Genomic DNA, 20,663 nt, shown 5'->3' with positions numbered 1-20,663 from the left:
ACAGTAAAAAGTACTGTTGCTTACTTTTCCCACCAAAGCTGGCCTAGAGTGGCAATTTCAAGTGGTGCAAGTATTAATCAGACAAGTATTCTGAAATAGAACTGCAGTGATTTTCTTTAAAATCTTAAAGTTGAAACTAGCACTAAATAAAAACTAGCCATAAGATGTGGTGAAAACAAGATGTTCATAAAATTGGGCCATTAACTCAGTGAAAGAATCAATATATGCACCGATCAACCATAACATTAAAACCACCTACCTAAAACAGTGTTGCTCTCCCTCAAAATTGCTGTAATCCATTGAGGCATGGACTCCACAGGATGTTTGAAGCTGTCCTATGGTATCCAGCACCAAGACATTAGCAGCAGATCCTTTAAATCCTGAAAGCTTTTTCTAGCACATACCTAATGCTTGGTAGGATGGAACGCTGGGGAACAAGTCAACACCTTGAGCTCTTGTCATGATCCTCAAGCTATTCCTGAACAATTATTAGTGTGGCAAGGGACAGTATCCTGCTGAAAAATACCATTGCCATGAAGGTTTGTACTTGGACCACAACGTTTAGGTAGAGTAGGTCTACAATATTGAAGTAAAGTCCACGTGATTACCAAGACCCAAGGTTTTCCAGCAGAACTTTACCCAGAGCATCACACTGCCCCTGCCAGCTTGCCTTCTTTCAGTAGTGCTGCCCAGACACTCATGCAACATTTCTTTCCTTGGACTTCTTTTGGTAGGTCAAAAAGTGGTCTAAGGAAGCCATCACTATTCTAGCCAACAGTTTGGCCCTTATCAGTTTCCCAGATCCTTGATAATCTTTCCTACATTCCAAAGTATCAGTTTCAAGAAAATACCATTTGCTTCCTGCCTTATATATCCCCACCTCTTGACAGATATCAGTGACATTTTATTCACTTGTCAGTGGTTTTAAAGTTGTGGATGATCAGTGCCTAAATCAATGACCAAAACAACAAGAAAGAATGGATAAGCATTGCAAAATTTTTTATTAGTAAGTACCATACAGTTTAGAACAAACATGAGCAAATGTAAGTGATGCATAAATAGTAAGTGTTAATACAGATTCACTAGGGCTTTTATATCACGATTCTTTGACATTCACTGAGGCTTATAGTTTAAACTTGTTAAGATGCTGTCATCTTGGGAAGCTTGGTGCACAACAGATGTTAGAGCCCAGCATGGGAGCCACTGGGTGAAAGGACGCTATTTCTTCATCTCTAGAATACCACTGCCGGGGCCTCTCCGTTTGGCACTACAAATGTTGCAGTACTGTCCACCTGGAATCTGCCAGAAAAGACAGGAGAGTCTGGCCTTGTCAACTCTGCATGTAATATTTTTGTTTTTACTTCGAGTAGAGCTTGGGTGAAACAGGTCATGAAATTTGATTTAATCATCTAAAAAAGTGATTCATGTCTTAGGTTAGTGGACCGTTTGTAGAGATAATGACTCTTGTGTTTGGAATAGAGCAAAGTCTTACGGTTCCTGAGGAGGGTAGACACTCCTTATGGAACATGTGTCTGCAGTGGAACACCACCACGCTGAAAGGCTGGGCTGTGTCTAAAATACAAGCAACACAAGCAGCTATATAATTATATTTTTTAGTTACACGGTCGTTCACAGGTTAAAACAAAATTAGATGTTTTTACATTTTAAAAAAATGCATTTGAGAAAGTAAGCATACCTGATGGCAATATTGTGACATGACAAGATTCACAGATATTCTCCTCTGTTTAAAGAAAAAAAAGAAAAAGAAAACTAGTAAACCTGATGCATTCCAGTGAACCAGCCAAAACTAGCTCAGTTTGTGGTGTTTAAAAAATTCAACTAGTCAGATGCTACTGGTTTCACTGGTGTTTTACCATCCACTCGAACGCCCCTCATTTGCGTTCGGTTCATCTTCTGCAGCAAAGAGAGTGAGTCAGCTACCAGAATCTTCTTACAACCCTCACGTAGTAAGATCTGAAGGAAGATCCATTTGCTTAAATACGGTCTTTGCACATCATGTTAATCCTCTTCTATTTGGATTTTTTTTGATGAACTTTAATTATAAGAATAATCATAAACAATTTATATTTACACTCAGATCCTAAAACCTCCACATTTCTGAACTGCAAAACAAATGAATGGGCTTTGTTCCTAATTACACAGCAAGTTAAATGGGTAACTCTACCTGTAAATTGTAGTCCTGTAGGATTTTGACTAGCGAGTCTCTGAGATTAGGGATCTCCATGCCTTCTTTAATGCGATGGATTAGGAGAATGGGATCCACATGGGTTCCTATGTTATTTAGCAACCCTGTGATGAAAGCTGGAGATTGAACAGAGAAGGTGTAAGTAATAGTTTTTTTTTCTTCAGAAAATTTAAGCCATTTATATTGGGTGTTTATCTTCCAATATATCTTAACTGAATTATACCCATTAATATCAACACCAGAAAATCTTCTAAACATGTTTGATTTATAAAATGCTTTCCCAAAATGACACAAATAACACTACAGCAAGCAGACAGAGATGAGACATACGTGGTTTGTCTATAGAGTAAGAGATGAGATCCTCCCATAATTCAGCATCGTCCTGCTCTTTGGCAAACTCTATGGCCTTATCCACATCTCCCAGCTCCTCCATTATCATCTGCAGTGCCCGCCTGCAGTTCCCCATCCGGCCTGCAGGGGTGAGCAATAAATATATATATATATATATATATAAAAATAAATAAAATTTATTTATTTATTTATTTATTCCCTCTCTTCAGAGTAACAGCACTGATCCAGGATCAGGTTTGCCTCCTTTTTGCCCTTATAAATACTATTGTATGGAATGGATCATAGATCCAAATGATATTTTGTCTGAGGCCAAGAATCTAGTTCTTTCTCTCTTTATTTTACATTATTTCTCAGGCTTCCTTTAGCTATGTGTCAGTTCTTTGAGAATTGCATGAGAGGTATTCCACCACTAACTATAAAACAGCATGTGAAATCCAAGACTCACTGAGTAAAAAGACTGTTTCTTCCACAAAGTGTCTTTGTTGGCAGATCTCTAATGCCTAAAAAAGACAAGGGCAGCCCTTGCTTATGAAACACATCACTCACTTATGGAAAGCATGATCAGGCAGTCTTAAATAAACACGATGAAGAATAAAAGGCCATCATGTGGTTAAAACAATACCATAGCCGTACCTTCTCCAGTGGGCAGTGGGTACTATCTCGGAGGAAGGGCAGCAAGTTGGGCCTGTCATATTCTGCATACAGACTGATCTGCCTCTCGTGGTATTTCTGGCCCTTGTGGTGGTCTCGCTTAAACAGCTTGTGAAGGTACTGGGAGAAAGACCAGCAGAGACATTTCTATTATTCTTTTGGTAACAGCTGACATGACAGTGATATGGCAGAGCAGATATCAGATACACTATGTTGCATGCTCACACAGCAGCATCCATTAAGATAGTAATGAACAACTGAATCAACAGATTGTGGGGAAAATACTATAGAGGGGGAGGGGGAGTCAGAATATTTTTGTCTGGGTGTCATTTCACAACCTTTTCCTCCAACCACATCCACCTACTATGGTAAAAGATTTTAATTCATTGCCAGTTCTGTCATTAGGGATGCACTGAAACCATACCATTCTCCTAATATCTGGCTGATATCAACACCATGTTTTTCTGTATGATCTCTAAGGGTTCACCTGGGTGTGCTCATTTCTTATTGCTCTTGTCCACTTAAAATGACTACGGTTATGCTGAGCAATGTTATTATATTGATGTAATTATTTAAATCCTTCATAAAACCAAAGTCAAAATAAAAGTAACAGTACTATCACGACGGATGACTGGAAGAGTACAAGTCCAGTGGCAGTATTAATTAAGTGTAACAACTGGGATGTTAAATTATGGTGTATAGTCCTAGAAATAATTACTTAGTCATTCTGCCAAATAATATCATGTGTTCATATCATCAAATCAAACAGTTTCTGGAGAAAACGCCTCAGAAATACTGATTTAGACCAGGGATCTGGGGCAAGGTAGCAGATGAAGTTAATGCAGCATGCCAACATTAAACACCAGCAGAAATGGTGAATTACTATCATCATTATTATTATTGCTGCTTAATTATAAAAAAAAAAAAAAAAAAAAAGGAAACTCATTCTGTACCTAAGATTAATCGCTGCTTACCACATGCAATAGCTTTGGTCTGTCTTTCAGTTCATCTACCACTCTGTCTGTCTGATGGGGGAAAAAGCATGAGAGAGAATGATATAGAGAGATTCATGTGCAAACAGAGCCAGTGTGCTTTTAATCAGAAGCCCAGAGGCATCAGGGTGAACTCACTGATATTTTATCTTCATTATCCAGCAGCATGTCAACAGCTTTCTGAAATCAAGAGCAAAAGATGCGGACACATCTTTCAGATCTCTGCGACAATTAATCCAAGCTCTCTGTCTCTGTCAAATCTCGCTTTAAGTAAGAGCTTCAGATAATGCCAGGCTAAATATATCTTGATTTTATGTCTTTACCATTAGATGTTATATTAAAATATATAGGTTATATATATAATATATATTAAGGACACACCTTAATTGGATGTCTTATGACATACAGACATCAACATGACTGATAATTAACACCTTGTGTTGCAGATACCAATATTAAGAACCAATCATTTTAACTTAATGCATCTTAAAGCAAATTCAAACTATAATCTACATATGAAGTACAGTGGGTGTTAGAAATTTTAAACTCTAAAATGGATCATTAAATGTAACATAGCTATGTCTCAGGTAAATCAGACATCACAATAATTGTAATCATACTTTATACTTCACCCAAAGGTGAACAAAACAGCTTCATTACATTTGATGTTCTAACCTTTCTAAAGTTTCTTTTAAGTGTAGTAATACAAACAAGACAAATGAAATAGAAGGCCTAATCTCTTGGTTAGATAATTTAGAAAATTCTGTTTGTAACCATCTTCTGAAATTCAATATCAAATTGATAAGAACAATTTTTGAATTATTGTTATCAGCAAATAATAGAATTGTCACTGATATATTGTGCACTTCTAAAATATCATGCATATATTTATATATTTAAATACTTTTCTATTTCAAAAGTATAAAGCAGAGACCCATGTGTCACTAAGTCTTTCAAACAGCTATATTTGTTTTAAATGCCAGACTACAGTGATGTGCTTCTTAAAACTGTCTCGCTCCACGATCCTAAACTATGCTCTTCACAGGAGTGTAAAAATCTCTGAGGAACAACTCTGATGTTTCACCTCCTTATCAAAGTCCATGAGGAGGACGATCTTGTCATCGATAGATGAGAACAGGTTGTGTTTGTGGATGAGCTGGTAGACATCTTTGTGCCGCAGCCTCAGATAGATCTCCAGAGCTCTGTCGTATCGCTGGTCGTACGTGTATCTGAGGCAGAATGACAGAGCTAGTTACACTTTTTACAGGCTCACCACTGAGGAAGCTTTGTAATTGCACCATAGCTCTTGCTTACGGAGCATTGTCCATTTTTTTTTTTTTTAAGTTGCAGATTTCTACATATGTAACCGTGTATTTAACACTGTGGCAATACTGACAGATAGTTAAGCAAACCCAGCCAAGCAATAAAATCAAATGAATGTACACCCAAGCATGTTGTCTGCTACCCACAGTTCAGCTAAGGTGGTGAGCAGGATGCTATTGGTGGGGTCGTTCTTTAGGTGGTCAGTTACTGCCTGAACTATAGTCATGTTGTTGTACAGCTCTCCTGGCCACTCACGGATGAGCGTGGCGAAGCCCTGTGGGGATCAGAAATGACAGTTATGCAGGGAGCAGAAAAATCCTGTGCTCCAGCATGTGTACACACGAAACACGGCCACACCCACACACCTCGTAGTCGGTCTTGAGGAACTCATGCAGGATCATCTCATAAATGGCTGGTCTGAGGCGGAGGTCTCCTCTGGGTAAGTACTGACTAATGGCCTAGAGGAAGAGAGAGAGAGAGAGAGAGAGAGATTGAGATTGGGGAGGGACCTCAGACTGAGCAGCTATATGACAAAGTGGGGCGCCCAGCTGTAAGCGCTCTTTATTGGACTTGTCTAGGGAAGTAAATCACAGGGATGGTGAAGTGAATACTTCTAAGGGACTGAATGCCCTCAGGAGCTATAATGGGTCAATCGGCCTTTTAGGGATATGGCAATATCATAGTGAAAAGTTGCTACCATCTATGTGATTGTGACATCTAGGATGCAGTGTGAACATACAAACAATTTCTGTAACTCCGTTTCAAAATCTTTGTTAATTACTGCCATGGGAGACCTTTGTGTCCTTTTGCAGAAAAGTGACAGGCCCTATCCATTTTCTTACAGTATGAACGATGTGAAATTCTTATATATCTCATTGTCTAAAAGTATACTGGTGACATTCCTCCCAAAATCAATGCTAAGCTGTCATCTTTGGGTGAAATCAGGTAAGAGTATACAGGCCTTCAGGACTAACTCACCTTCAACTGCCCAATAGTTTTGAAGCGGTACACCTCATTCTCCCAAAGATCCATATTCTTGCCTAGCACCTTCTGACATTTTCTGTAAACAAGACAGACAGACACACTGAGGCTTCCTCCCACTCAATATCAAACCTTTTAATATAGAACAGAGTTTCTCAATCTCATGTTTGAATAACCCCAGCCAGAGCAAGTTTTTCTTCTGTTCCAGCTCCCCATGCACCAGAAGTACCAAACCAAAGGCTGTAGAGATGGTCACTATCTGGCCATGTCGCTTTGGGAGCAGAAACAGAGTAAATATGTGGTCTGGCTGAGGGGTCCTGAGGACTGGCCTGAAAACCTCTGCAGCACTATTCTAGCACCTCGCTGCTGTGTCATAGTCCCCTTTCTCCACCAGGTGGTTGATGTAGGCCATTCCGATTTTCTGCTCATTCAGGACAGAATAGAGGTATCACAATACTATAGGCTGCTCATGAATACATCATTTCATGTTATTTCAGAATCAACCTTTTCTTGTTCAAGATAGCTGGTTAAAATGTGACTCAAATGGTGAAAGCTTCCAGGCTGTACCTGAACGTCGTGTCTCTTGACATTCTTGAAGCTGATCTCTGCTGCCATCAGCGCTTCCTGTAAGAGGGCCCAAACGGTTAAGCTTCCAACACCACATCCTGTGCACAGCCCTTGCGTTTCAGCTTAATTACAATCAGCAACAGACTCAAAACTGTAAATCCCGAAGGCTGCGCAAAGTCCAGAGTAGTCCACTGAACCCTGGGCAGCTGTGCACACCCACCTCGTATTTCTTCTTCTCCAGCAGCCAGTCCACGTGGTCGTCCTGATCACGTTCCTTAGCCACCACAATGTCCTTAGGGCTGATGATGTAGAACAGAGACTCTCCTTCTGAGTGCTCTGCGAAAGCAAGACACACGTTGACTCTGAATTCTTGTGGGATGGTTCACCTAAACTAAACCATGAGGACAATGTAAGAACATCTCCGAATGTATCATAACGATGTAAGCTGTGGGAAAGTCTAGTTCAGATTCAGTTTTATTGGACATAAAAGTACATACATTGGCATGAATGTGTGGATCTCACTCAGAAATATGAGAAGGACACAAATAAATATATTAAACTACAATACATACACATGCACAACGTGCCACTGATCATCTCAATGTATTTAACGTGCATTGTATGGCCCTACGATAAAAGCTATTGCACAGTCATGCTGTTCCAGATTTAATCGACATATACCGTTTCCCAAAGCGCAAGACAATAAAGTTCTCCTCTGCTGGATGGTATCTATCTGCCAGGACATTTAGCACCTGTGAACATACGTGATCCACGTAGAGATCATAGATGAGAAAGCCCAGTACCCATAATCCTCACCGGTGAACATAAAACTCTGTCCAGAGTTTTCCAACCAGAACAATTCCTGTACCAAACTAATATAGAAACATTATATACTTTTTTAGTACACCTGTAGAAATTGCTCAGGATCCTTATGCTCAGTCACACTATCTTTAAAGTCCTTAAAAAATTCTAACTCTTTTGAGCTTTCATATTCAGCAAATGAATATTCATTTGCCATGAGAGGTCAGATGAAAACTCTAAAACTAATGAAAACCTTAAAACAGTCCAGCATTTCTACCCCTGTTGTTTTATTATAACACAGATATGAGCTACGCTTACTGAAATCAAAATCTCCTTCATTTTGTTAGTATTCAAAACAAAATTATTTGTTTTACTTCACTCAGGTCCTGCATCTTTTTCCTATACTTGTATAACTTCCAAAAAATGAGACCAATCATCAGCATATTGTATAATTAAGTCTGAATCATTGTGCATTTGACAGTCATAAATGTAGAGACAGTTGAGCTGCAGGCATAATCCATCTCCCTGATGAGATCCTACATTCAGTTCTCAGGAAGTAGAGCTAAAATTATTAAACATCACTTTTTGAGGCCTGTTTCACGAAAAAAAGTGCTAAATCCTCTTATAGAGAATCTCCTACTCTCAGTCTGAGGATAGTAGTGGACTGTCCCAAAATGTCAATTGTCCCTCCCCTTCTCTTGTTTACCCAGCTTGTAGTCACGGCACTCGTTCTCCTGAAAGTTGCGGACGGTGAGAGCGTCAGATGAGATCTCTTCACAGCTCTCCGGCAGTGGCTGGATGATGTCCAGGCGTGGCCGTGCCCTGAACTCCTCCTCCTGTGACACACACACACACACAAACTTTGTAACTACTTTTAATTTTAATATTTCTGCAATTACTACAGATACATTGGACCTGTGTTGTTCTACAACAAATTCCAAGCAACACTGGTTTAGCCTATATAAACTCAAAATTAAACATGCAAAGCACTGATATCTCAGGCAAAGATCACTTAAAGAGGCAACTTTCAGTTTCCAGTTGGCTCAGTTCGTAGGCCAAATGTTACTATTATTAGACAAGAGCTTGGACAGATGTGTTTGATCAGGGAGAACACAAAAACGTACAATGTTGGGCCAAGGGGACTATTACTGACAACAGTGAGGAGTCCTACCATGTGATCTGAATTCTCTTGGACATAGTATAGGGTAACAAGTTGATCAGCTAGAGGAGCAAGCCCACTAATAAAGAACTCTGTCTCAAATGCTGACACTGCAAGGGATAAAGAACTCAGATTAGCAAACCACCTTCACACTGATATTTTTTTGACAATATGCAACTTAATGTTCAGGCATACAACAGCACTACAGGTGTGTATGTGGCATTACCGATCTCTACATAGCGACTGGGCAAATCTCTCATCTCTGTAGGGTCACGCTCCTTAACCACACATATCTGCAAGAAGAACAAGTGTACTTGAAGTTTAGAAAGCACTACTCTCACATGGGATTGAACACACACCCACACTCTCTCACTCACCTTGACAGAAGATCCCCAGCCGATGATAAGAATGGCGTTATCTTTCCAGCACAGGCTGCAGGGGTACATATCAGGCCTCAGAGTCGTGTTGTCCCGCAGCACGTTCGTGATGCGTTGCTTGCTGCTGATGTCATAGATCTTCACCCCCTGATCCGCACCAAGAGAAAAACTCTAAAACATGACATACTGGCAACATCTAGCCAACAAAATCATTAGGATTAAAAAAAAAAAAAAGTTACATAACCTTTGAGTTTCTAGGAGCATTTAAATAATTGCTGAAATTTCTGTTAATATTAGAACTGATTATTTCTTAGAACAGGAATTTTGAAAGGCTAATTTTGAAAGGATAATATATATGTATCAGCTATGCTAGACTAAACAGTGTGTATAAAATCAGCCCAGATCACTGTGACGTCCCCATTTCGGTATTTCAAAAATCAACAGCTGCCATTATATTTCCAAGATCATGTCAGCTAAAATTGGCAGTGGCATAATAAAAATAAACATTTCTAAAAGCTCTTATAATAAAGTGGCTCCAAAATAATTTAGCCACACTTTGCAACAAGTCTAGTCGTACCACATTGTTAGCCCAAGCGATGAGATTGGCCCTCCATTTGATGTTGGTGATGGTGCCCTCTCCTTCATGCAGAGTGGACATCTTCCAGCGGTTCAGCCAGTTTCTTTCATACAGTAGCAGCTACATCACACAGAAAGAATTTCTAAACCAGCCATGTTGACTAACTTTACTAACGCGCAGAACTAGGAACAGGTGCTCTAACTAGTGATATCTCAAATACACCAGCAGAGGGCGGTAGAACACAGTACCACCAGCCAACCCTCGACTGATTATTTATATTTATTTATATATAGATATAGATATAGATAGATAGATAGAGAGAGAGAGAGAGAGTTGTTCGTCTTTGGTGCCAATCTGAAACAAGTTTTGCTGTTTATGGCTTGGCTATGGGTACGGGAGGTTTCTATCATCATCTTACAAAGACAATAACCATAGCTTTTATGATCTTTGAGGAATCATAAAATACAGACCGAGTCTTCATACACATAATAAAATATATGGCATCTTAAATAGTCTAACTACATTAAAGCTAAAGGTACACTTTGCAAATAGTTCCTGTTGAAAGCCACTTTGAGCTAAAGCATTATTTATTTAATCATTAAATGTTGACCCCAATCCTCTTATTACATATCAGAATGCTGCAGTACAGTAATCTACAGAAATACGAAGTTATCACACTGCTGAGACATGATTAAGAACTACAGCAGTCTTGCCTAGTATATGAGATCCTGAAGTGTGCATTGGGGTGCTGTGTTGATCTGATGCGGAGACAAAAGATGCATGAAAAGCTTTGTAATGTATGAAATACTGTATGCATGTAAGTAATACTGTAATGTAATGTATGAAATACTTTCATCTAAGCTTTTCTCAAGGTAAACAATCTACAAGACCACTCATGTCTGGTCTTGCCTGATCTGAATATTTCTGGATCACGTTATACATGTGATGGCAAGTTATGTGAAAATCACTGCACATAAAACAGCAGCAGGCATGCTGCATGGATCTAGCCCGCTGGAACGAGACACATCTTCTCATGATGGGTCGCTGCGCACACATATGCGCCGTCTGGCCGGCCTGATGCAGAAACGAGCGTGACTCAGATTCTGCACTTTTGGGCTATGTTAACAGATCACGGCTTGCCAACGGGAGATGACACTCCAGGAGCCGCGCAGACAGATTGAATTGCCTTTGACAAGATGTGTCCTCAGCCGTATTGATTTTTACACCGCGGCTGCATTACGGGCACCTTAAGCCAGGGAAACAGCAGAAAATCAGCCGAGTGGGGGAGCCTAAGACGGCCAACACAGTCCAGCTCCACTCGGGAATGAAAGAACGGACAAAACACGGGACAACCGGCACTTATTTAGTGCTTATACATGACATGGAAAAAAGATGAGCAGTCATTTCATGAAGTTACCTGGCAATGAAATCAGCTTTACATTTTGTGAGTTGTACAGCCAAATATTTACAACTAAAAGAAATGAAGTCTCAAATCTCTCTCTGTGCTTCCAATATAAGTAATATATGGGAGATGGCCAAGATTAGGATGCATTACCCATCCTCCCACCCAAGCTAACAGCATCTTGACTGTTCAAGTTGCCCCTTTAGAAAAGAGCTCTTATCGGCCCGTTTCTAAAGGTGTGTTAGGCGAACAGCGTGCTGGTAAGATATGATCGCCATATTCATCTCTGAAGACAGAAAGACACCCTGCCTAGGTACTGTGGCGTTCTCTGAAAAATGAAAGCCTATTTGTTTAGTCCAACTTCTACATGTTGTGGACACTATGGCACTCTGGATGTAATGACTGTAATTTGTTGCGTGTGGGGAAACAACTTCTCTCCCGGTGAGCAGAGCGACACTCGGAGAAAATGGACCCCTCGCTTTCTCTCTCTCTCTATCTCTCTCTCTCTCTCTCTGACCCTGCCACAAGGCCAAGATAGAAAGTGTCAAAAGTCAGAGTCACAGAAGCTACAGAGTTCAGTGTTGTGAAATATACTGCCCACCCCTCTAGTAGTGAAGCATCACTACTAAACGCCAACAAAGGTGGTGTGCTTAAAAGAAGACAAAAAGAACATTTGTTGCTAATATGAAATTTCAAAGAGAAGCCATTTGTTTCAGCGCCTGAAGTCATAGAAAAGACCTCCTCAGACTTAGAAATTAGTGAGGTCACTGCGCTAAAAGACCTGTTCAAATTCAGATTGTCATTCATTTAAAATTAGCCGCATATCTCACCTTGTTTCCTCCAGTTACAAACTGCTTGTTGTTCGACTTGCTGAACTGGGGATGTAAAGCCACCACCTGGAGCAAAGGTAGAGGTGCACAAAACATAGTGCTAGTTCACAGATCCACCTCTCTCTAATCTAATCCAGCTATATGCTTGTTTCCAACTCTCTACTCTCATAGAAATGTGCTATTTCCATGGATAGATATCAGTACATTTATGATAGTATTTACAAAGTATTTAAAATTCTAGGTTTGTCTATGTTTTGAAATGGTTGCTCTCAACAGCACAGATCACATAGTTGCAACTAGCAACTATTTTATCAACAGTTTGCTTAGACTCCCTTAGAACAGGTGTCACGTGACTGGGATGCTACTGCACAAGTAGGGTTTGAAGATCGATTCTCACTTTCCAATTTGCCTTGCAGTTGAAATGAGGGTTCTGCTTCTGTATACTGTAACCCAGCACCTGCCTTCCAGTATTGTACAGTATTAGACTCGACAGAGTCCCTCTTAGCCCTGCTTAGGTAATATCTGCGAGTTATCCAAGCTAAGAATGCCCAAGAGAAATCAATTAAAACTTGCAGGGACCTGAAATCATATTATTTAGGAAAACAATAGTGCTTGTTCTGGCAGGAAGTCAAACTCAAAGGGCAATTGCCCATAAGACATGAACGAGTTGCCAGGGGAACAATGAACAAGTTAAGCACAATAACTTACTTTGATGGGACAATCAAAGTTCTCATGGAAGCCTTCTCTGGTGTAGAGGCCAAACACCTGCACCTGAAAGACAAGACATAAGAGGATGTTAAGGGGGAAAAACCCAGACAATAACAAAAATAATTAGAAGTGTCATTTTAGGTCAAAACAATGTCAGTGCATTTCGGAGTGACCTGGGCTAGGCATCACAAAAACATCACATCTTATGGTGGGCTAGTTAGGCATCCACTAGGCACCCAATTAGTAGCCGGGTCAACTCCCTCTGCCCTGGCAAGCTTTCATAGAGCGGTCTTAATCTCTGGCTGTACTGTAGTCCCAGATGGCTAAAGGCAAGTCATGACACAGAAATTCATCTGCACCTATCTGTCTGAGCTGGAGGCGGGGTGGGTTGGGGAGTGGGCGCAAAACACAAATTGATCGCAAAATAACGTTGATCAGGAACAAAAACTCATGCTAGCAAGGCCTCCTTGCTTCTGAGCTATTCTATCTCTCTTTCTCTTTTTATAAACTTTTCTGTAAAATCCTACTTAGGGACTACTGCACAAATCTCAAGTTGTTCCTAAAACAAGTGCAATTTTAAACAGCATCCTAAAAAGTATGATGTTAACAAATGAAAAGGACTGAATAAATAACTAGCCCTGAGACACAGCCAGAAGAGTGTTTCCTACTTAGGTTTGTCATGTCTGACATAATCTCAGCTATCATGTAAGCCTAGGGCAAGTGGGACTGGTGTTAAAACCTTTCGCTGTGAACAATGGCTGCTGCAACGATTTTAATTGCCAGAGTCACTGCGCACATGAGAAGAATCTGGTAAGGCTGTTGAGCAAGGAGCGTGACACAGCTATCTGCTATGCCATCAGGCTGAGATCTGGTCTGAGATCAGGCTGAGAGCAGGGTGCACAAGAGGGCTATCTGATCTGAGATCAACCTGGGAGAGCCATTCGTCGTAGTGATGATTAGGCCCGGTAGGGTCGCTGAATGCCTGTGCTCAGATCACCATGCAGATAGGGTGAAGACAAGTGAAAGGCAGCCCAGATGGGTAGATGAGGAGATGAATGTTGCTAATGTGGCTGCAAACACACTAATACAGGTGCTGGTTACCACAGACACAGTGCCAAGTGCTATAGTCATTTTTCCAGTTTGTCGATTGGCACCAAAAGAAACTTCTTGTCTAATGCTTTCCTAAACAAGCACATATTAAACTCTCAAGGATCTGTAAATTATCTTCTCTGGTCTAGTTTTGGTCAGCCAGACCATATGATGCTTTCTTCTGTTCTGTCCTTCTGCCTCTTCATAAGGGAGTCACTACATGACATTACATGACCTCACCACCCACTCCCAGTGCTTAGCCACCAAAGCCTTGGGAACAGGGGATCTTTCAGCCTGTATGGCATGGTGAATAGCTTGAATCGTGATTGTCTGGTTCAGTGATCCCTAGTGACAGCAAAGGGCCTACCTTTCCATCCTCCGAGCAGATGCCCACATGCTCCCCGCTATCATCCAGACTGATCTGATTTATCTTCACCGAACTCTGTGGCAGACACGCAAAGAGGCAGACAGGTGTATAGAAACACATTGTGATTATTATTTTAAAGTGTGAAAACGCTACTCCTCATGAAGCGAAGAAACAGCGTTAACGTCTTAATTTTGACTTTCTACAGCTTCTTCTTAGAAGATCAAGCACATTTACTTGACGCTTTTATCCAAAGCGACTTACAATTATGACTGAGTACAACTTGAGCAATTAAGGGTTAAGGGCCTTGCGCAGGGGCCAAACAGTGGCAACTTGGCAGAGGTGGGGCTTGAACCAGCAACCTTCCAATTACAAGTCAAGTACATTAACCACTGAGCTATGACTGCCTCAGAGCACAATGACTCGTTTACTTACAATCTCATACTTCTGCGTGACATTTCCCTGGATGTCCAGCAGGAAGACCTTCCCAAAGTGAGTCCCCAGGGCCAAAAACTGGAATCCAGCAAAGGCACAGACACTTTATGTACAATACACACAACAAACTGCCACAGCTTAGCATGAATTTGAACTTTAAGCTGCAGTACTGGGGTATTAATGCACCTTACCAGGCTTGGTTGAAGGGAAGTGTGTGTGTGTGCGTGCATGTGTTTGTGTGTGTAGGGGTGGGGGGCTCCAGCTTGTCCCCTCGGGGGCAAAAAGTGTGAAATTGCTGGAGGACAGAAAAGCCTATTTATCAGAGCGCGCCAGTGTGAAATGGCATTTTTTGACATATCAAAACGCCTCAACATAATATATGCTCTGTGGATCACATGCTCCCACCTCCTTCCCAACAATCAAACCCACTGCCCAGGAGGACAAATGAAGTTTAACTAACACAGAGAACACATATAGTAGGGGAATGTGTATTCAGGGTTGATTTTTCAACACAATAAGAATGTGGAGAAGCTGATTCCAATTCAGAGATCTTACAGTAAAGGAAAAGTAAAACATCATAGGAAGCAACAGTTATTTTAAAGAATGGCACTGGATAGGCTGCTAAACATGTGTTACAGGGTGCTAAATGACACATGGTAGCATCACAATTACAGCAGCAATAAGGAAATTCAGAACAGGAAAGCAGCAGGAAAAACATGAAATTTCCTATACAGTGAACAATGTGGTTTTGGGAACCTTGCACACAGACACGTGTGCACATACGTGCACGCACACCCACGCACGTGCACACACGCACACGCATATACACCACCCTCTTGCGCAGCACACAGAGTGGTCCCATGCTTCAGTGCAGTCTATAATGAAATGCTTATATTTACAGGCACAGTGGAGCATGTCCGACAGAGCCACCCCCCTCCTGCGCACACAATCTCCCCAAATAAAATCAGCCAAAAATAAATAAATAAAAGGGGTGGCCTCGCCAGAGCAGAGTAGCTCTTAAAGGGATTTATCAAAATGGAATTGCTCAAATGAAATTCTGATTCGGGGCACTTAAAATATGAGGCTACATTAGGCTTGCTGAAGTGTGGTACTAGGTGAGAGAAGTCTTGTGTGCATAGTACTAGCTTGCAGACATTATGCAGGAATACACCCATAAACGGGGAGAAAAAGAGAGTAAGCAAAAGAATGGAAAAGCATCGGGGTGGCTCTCATTGGAAATTCAGACTCATGGTGTTTCTTCCTTTGGCAGTGTTGCTCGGGGATGGCGTGGGGGTTGGTAAGATGGAAGAGCAGAAGGGGAGCAGGGACCCCAGGGAAAGTAGAGGAAAAAAAGAATAGAAATCAATAATGTTTAATAAAACATTAGATGAGCACACATAACTAAGTATGACTATTACTCCAGAACAGGCATGCATGACTGAACCTGCTGTCATGGCTGCTTGTGCCAGCCATAGTACAGATCGCTCAGCCAAGGAAGAATAGCCCTGAGAAGAACAAGTCTGGGACTGAAAAAGACGTCCCATCCAGGGGGCTAAACGTAAAACGGGATGAAAGAAGGGGGCTGGGTGACAAACAAGTCATGTATCACAACTCCTAACGGTTTTCCATGCAGGCTTTGCGAAATAAATGTAGACCAAACCTTGAAACATTGTTTTAAGTTACCTTGTCATGCACAGTCATGCAGCTGGCAGCATCGTTTTGCAGAATCTCCGTCACCCCATTGGCCAGTCGCTCATATTTGAGCTTAGGTTCCTCCTCACTGTCCTCCTCCTAGGGAAACCAACACGCAAACACACACAAAAAAAAACTTGGTACTGGACAGAATGACTCAAAAATGACTGTTAAAATCTCAGACCTCTTTCTGACCAATACACTTCAGTGGCCCCTCTCCTTTAGCTTCTGGGTTACACAAAAGTTGAGGTAGACTAGGTGAATGTGTAACTTAAGGTAAAATGATTTATTGGCAGTTGCTGATCATCTGGACCAAAGCTGTCCTGAGGCTGCTAATTCTCCATCTAATCAGCACAGAATGCCCTCATACTTATTCTACCTCAGCAAATCCTCTCACAGATGCTGACAATGGACAATGAATCATTCAGCTTCATCCCTCTCGTTGAGCCAACCCCTCTGGTAAGAATGTCAAGCTCTACTGGTTAAAGTTTGTTAACCAGATAAAGCGTGTGGAACAATGCCAAGCCTTGCCAGACAGCAGGCTGGCTTGTGGTGGTGCAGCTGTGTGGCTGGATTGTTAAGAAGTGGAGTTTGTAAGTAGAGAGAAGCTCCAGGTACTTCTGAAGATGCTTTCACTTCCACATTCTTCCCATCACCCAGAGGCAGACGTGTCCATTTCCTGTTCACTCCAGATGTGAAATTTCTAATGCCTGGACATTTGTCATGGTCTACAAAGCCATTATAGTTGTGGAGGAGAGAGAAAAACCAAGAAGGGAAAAGAAACAAACTTTCTTTGCTGTGAGAAGGCGGGGGGGGGGGGGGGGTGTTTGTTGGGCTGGTGTTATTTCTTCCGTTTCATATCCCATAATTTCTGCCTCTTGTTAGTGTTTGTCGTTGCCACGCCGACGTGGTGGATGAGTGTTGTGCTGACGTTCCACACTGTTCCTAATTGGTGCCCTGGGGAGCAGGGGATGAAGGGAAGTCTGTCTTTAATTGCCCTGTTCCAGGAGTGGTGTGACCATCCACACACTCCTCTGCCACTCAAGCACGCTCTTCAACCCTCTCTCCCCTTCATTCCTTTTCACCCTCTCTTTCTCTCATTTTTCTCTCTCTCTCTCCCCCCCTTCCTCACTCTCTTTCACCCGCTCAATTCTCTAGTCAGAAAGCAGATTGCGTGGCTACGTTGAAGCTGAGCTTCAAACACACACACACAGATTAATGTCAGCCTAAGCCTGCATCCTCCTTCCATTCCCTGCGTGACATCATGTCTCTAGGCTGCAGCACAGTTCCACACTGAAGTGGGACATAATTCTTCCCTGGCAAGAAATTTCAGAGCAGCTCGATAGTGGCTTTGTGATTGTAGGTTATGCCAATAAATACTGAAATGCCTCTGCCTACAACAAGAGAGAGAGAGAGAGAGAGAGAGAGAGAGAGAGAGAGAGAGAGAGAGAGAGAGAGAGAGAGAATGTGTGTGTGACAACGATGGGGGTGGTTTAATGTTCACATGAAGGGCCTACAGACAACACCTACAGAACCTAAAGACTAAAGGTCATTTTTGACCACCAACTTGGCAAGTCTGTCTGTGTGCTGACAGCGTCTTCTTGATGTCAGTACAAAATACAAAATACTTTGTGTGCATGTGTATATTTTTGAAGGAAAAAAAGTGAGGAGAGGCAAGAGCCAAACAGACAGGGGAATAAGAAAGAATAAAAGAACGAGAACTATGAAGCATTATAATGAATAACAAAATATACAAAGGCTTGCAGTAGTCCAGCAGAAATATCAGACACATACATACACATACAATAACCAAGACATGGGTGTCTAACTATATAGACAGTCAAAGATTTAATTTACACTGAAGCTATGTTATTTTTACATTCATTCTCATTTTTAAGGCACAGGAGTGGAACTAGTATCTGTCCAGTGTCTTCCTGATTCATCCTCTGGATCACTAAAAGACTCCATTCCACTTCAGTCCGTCACACTGTTATTTTACCCACTATCAGCCAAGTGTACATTCTGGTGAATAAGAGTGTATTTTTGACACCTTTTCACATTTACCTTACTGCCCTCATGTATCTCAGTCACTTAGACAAACATGAACCAGGACATAGCTCTGATGCTACATGGTCAGAGATTCACTTGAATGCTCCAAAAGGAGCCATAGAGATTTTATTTTCCATTAATGATTAGAAATGTAATCCTTCATGAAAATATAGAACTACTAAGTGTTCAAGAACATTCATACCTATGGTGTAAATAGGTTTGATTTAAGTTTGTTTCAGATTTCAAATAGTAAGCAAAAATCAGTTTTACAGACACAAGTATTTTGAAAAAATGCGTTATATATCAGTGAGCAATTCAAGTCTGAATGAGAGATAACTCATTATTAAATTTTCTTCTACCATATTTTAAAATCTAAGTTCCTGCTTTAGGAATTACATCATTCAAGGAGTGCATTATTTATATGCACAGCTCTCATCAAATGCAGTAGCATATTTTTTTTTCTTATAACAGCAAACAAGTATTTAATGAATTCAAAATATTTTAGCTATACTTTAAAAAGCAAGACAGTAAATATAAAGCTTCTCCGATGTAACAACTATTCATTCACATGCTTGTTTGTGTTCTTAAGGTTCTATGTCGAAAAAAACAACAACTGTCCTTTCTAGCCTATTAAAGACAAGCAAAGCAGAATTCGTTTGGGTAAAATAATACCTAAATTATCACCACCACCCAAAGAAACGACATTAACACAATGCCGGCTACTCGATTTAGAAGAAATCATTATCCCACAACGTACTCCGAAATTCCTAAAAAATACATTCATACCTCCGAGTCCTCAGTGGACTCTTCCAACTCTTCACTTGGTTTCCTTCCCTACAAAATAGAAACGCATTTAAAATCGCACCCATTATGTTAGCTGGATATGTTATCTATCTAATATCGACTATTGGAGTTACTACTGAGTCATTTACACAGCAACAGAAACGAAGACATGCGGGTTCACAGGACAGTATACGTCGTTAGCTGGCTATGCTTCTAATGACTGTGGCCAATGCCAGATGCTGTAAGTTAAAAGCTAGTCTTAGCTATACAGTTAGTGTCTAACAAACAGACAGCAACTAAAATTTACAATAGAAATCAGTGATGTCTGTGGTACAAAAACAGGCAGCATAACGTTAATTTACCTGCTCCTCCACTTCCGACATAACTGACCAGCTAGCTAATGGCCAGCCACAGCCCCGAATACGTATAAAAGCAAAACAGAGCTGCCGAAATTGTATTAGTGCAATAATCTTTTAGACATTAGCGGCGACAGAAAATCTAGGAGATAATGTATTGCTCTGATTTTGTACACGAGCCCTTTCTACAATTAAAACGCTGACGACTTCTCACTTGAAGAGATGTCACTGTAGCATCCAACCAATCACATGATAAAAACAGGAAACGGTGCAAGAGCATTTTGGGAAATGCAGTTTCAAATTAATCTAGCCCGCTCGCAAAGCAAAAAGGAAACGTATAAACCTGTTTTTTTTTCCCATGGGAAATCACATTTCTCTACACATTTACCATTAGGATATGAAGTAGGACGTAGCTATTAGAAACACAATGATCAGAATCTAGTCATGACAACACACTTAGCACGACGCACCTGGGCCGATTCTCGGCGCACATAACACGGTCTCGCACTTCCGCAGAGTTCAGACATTGTGTGTATTTCGGCGCATTATCGGTGTGTACGATCTGCCCCGATTCCGATATTCTGGTTTTTGTTTGTTTGTTTGTTTTTAAAATTAGGCCATAGCCTCTGTTTTGATCAAAATATGTGAGCGTTCCCATATAATAACAATACTACTACTACTACTAATAATAATAATAATAGGATTTCCCTCTTTATTTTAAAACATTTTGAAGTTGTAATTGTTCTATGTTTGGGATTTTCTAAACGGTAGAGATCGGCGGTTGCTGCTTACGTTCAATTAATTCACCGTTCCATCACCTTAATTTTTAATTATATAAGTTATATAGGCGCTATGTCAAATGAGTAATGGAGATCAAAATACATAAATGCTGAGTGTTTTATAGCTAATATTCCGACAGACTACAAAGAGTATTCGAAGCAGAAAATCAGCACGAAGCCATGGGTTTTTG

The 20,663-nt window shown here is 40.9% G+C and overlaps 1 protein-coding gene across 1 annotated transcript; it reads right to left on the bottom strand.

The window, feature by feature from the left end:
- Window positions 1-973: 973 nt before the first annotated feature.
- vps41 (VPS41 subunit of HOPS complex) lies at window positions 974-19,933 on the bottom strand. The gene is made up of 29 exons (XM_027004324.2): window positions 19,700-19,933; window positions 19,341-19,388; window positions 16,497-16,604; window positions 14,814-14,891; window positions 14,382-14,456; window positions 12,926-12,988; window positions 12,218-12,283; window positions 9,986-10,105; window positions 9,409-9,555; window positions 9,258-9,324; window positions 9,044-9,141; window positions 8,579-8,708; window positions 7,292-7,407; window positions 7,072-7,128; window positions 6,864-6,925; window positions 6,502-6,583; window positions 5,889-5,981; window positions 5,670-5,797; window positions 5,285-5,429; window positions 4,339-4,380; window positions 4,183-4,233; window positions 3,191-3,328; window positions 3,003-3,057; window positions 2,537-2,677; window positions 2,186-2,322; window positions 1,875-1,974; window positions 1,697-1,741; window positions 1,493-1,572; window positions 974-1,299 (listed from the first exon to the last, which is right to left on the bottom strand). Exons 1-29 carry the CDS (start codon window positions 19,718-19,720, stop codon window positions 1,219-1,221), a joined length of 2,574 nt encoding a protein of 857 aa, XP_026860125.1. The 5' UTR covers window positions 19,721-19,933; the 3' UTR covers window positions 974-1,218.
- Between the last annotated feature and the right edge of the window lie 730 nt (window positions 19,934-20,663).

Source organism: Electrophorus electricus, chromosome 5, assembly GCF_013358815.1.
Source record: "Electrophorus electricus isolate fEleEle1 chromosome 5, fEleEle1.pri, whole genome shotgun sequence".
In the NCBI taxonomy this organism is placed as follows: Eukaryota; Metazoa; Chordata; class Actinopteri; order Gymnotiformes; family Gymnotidae; genus Electrophorus; species Electrophorus electricus.
This window is presented reverse-complemented; position numbering and strand designations above follow the sequence as displayed.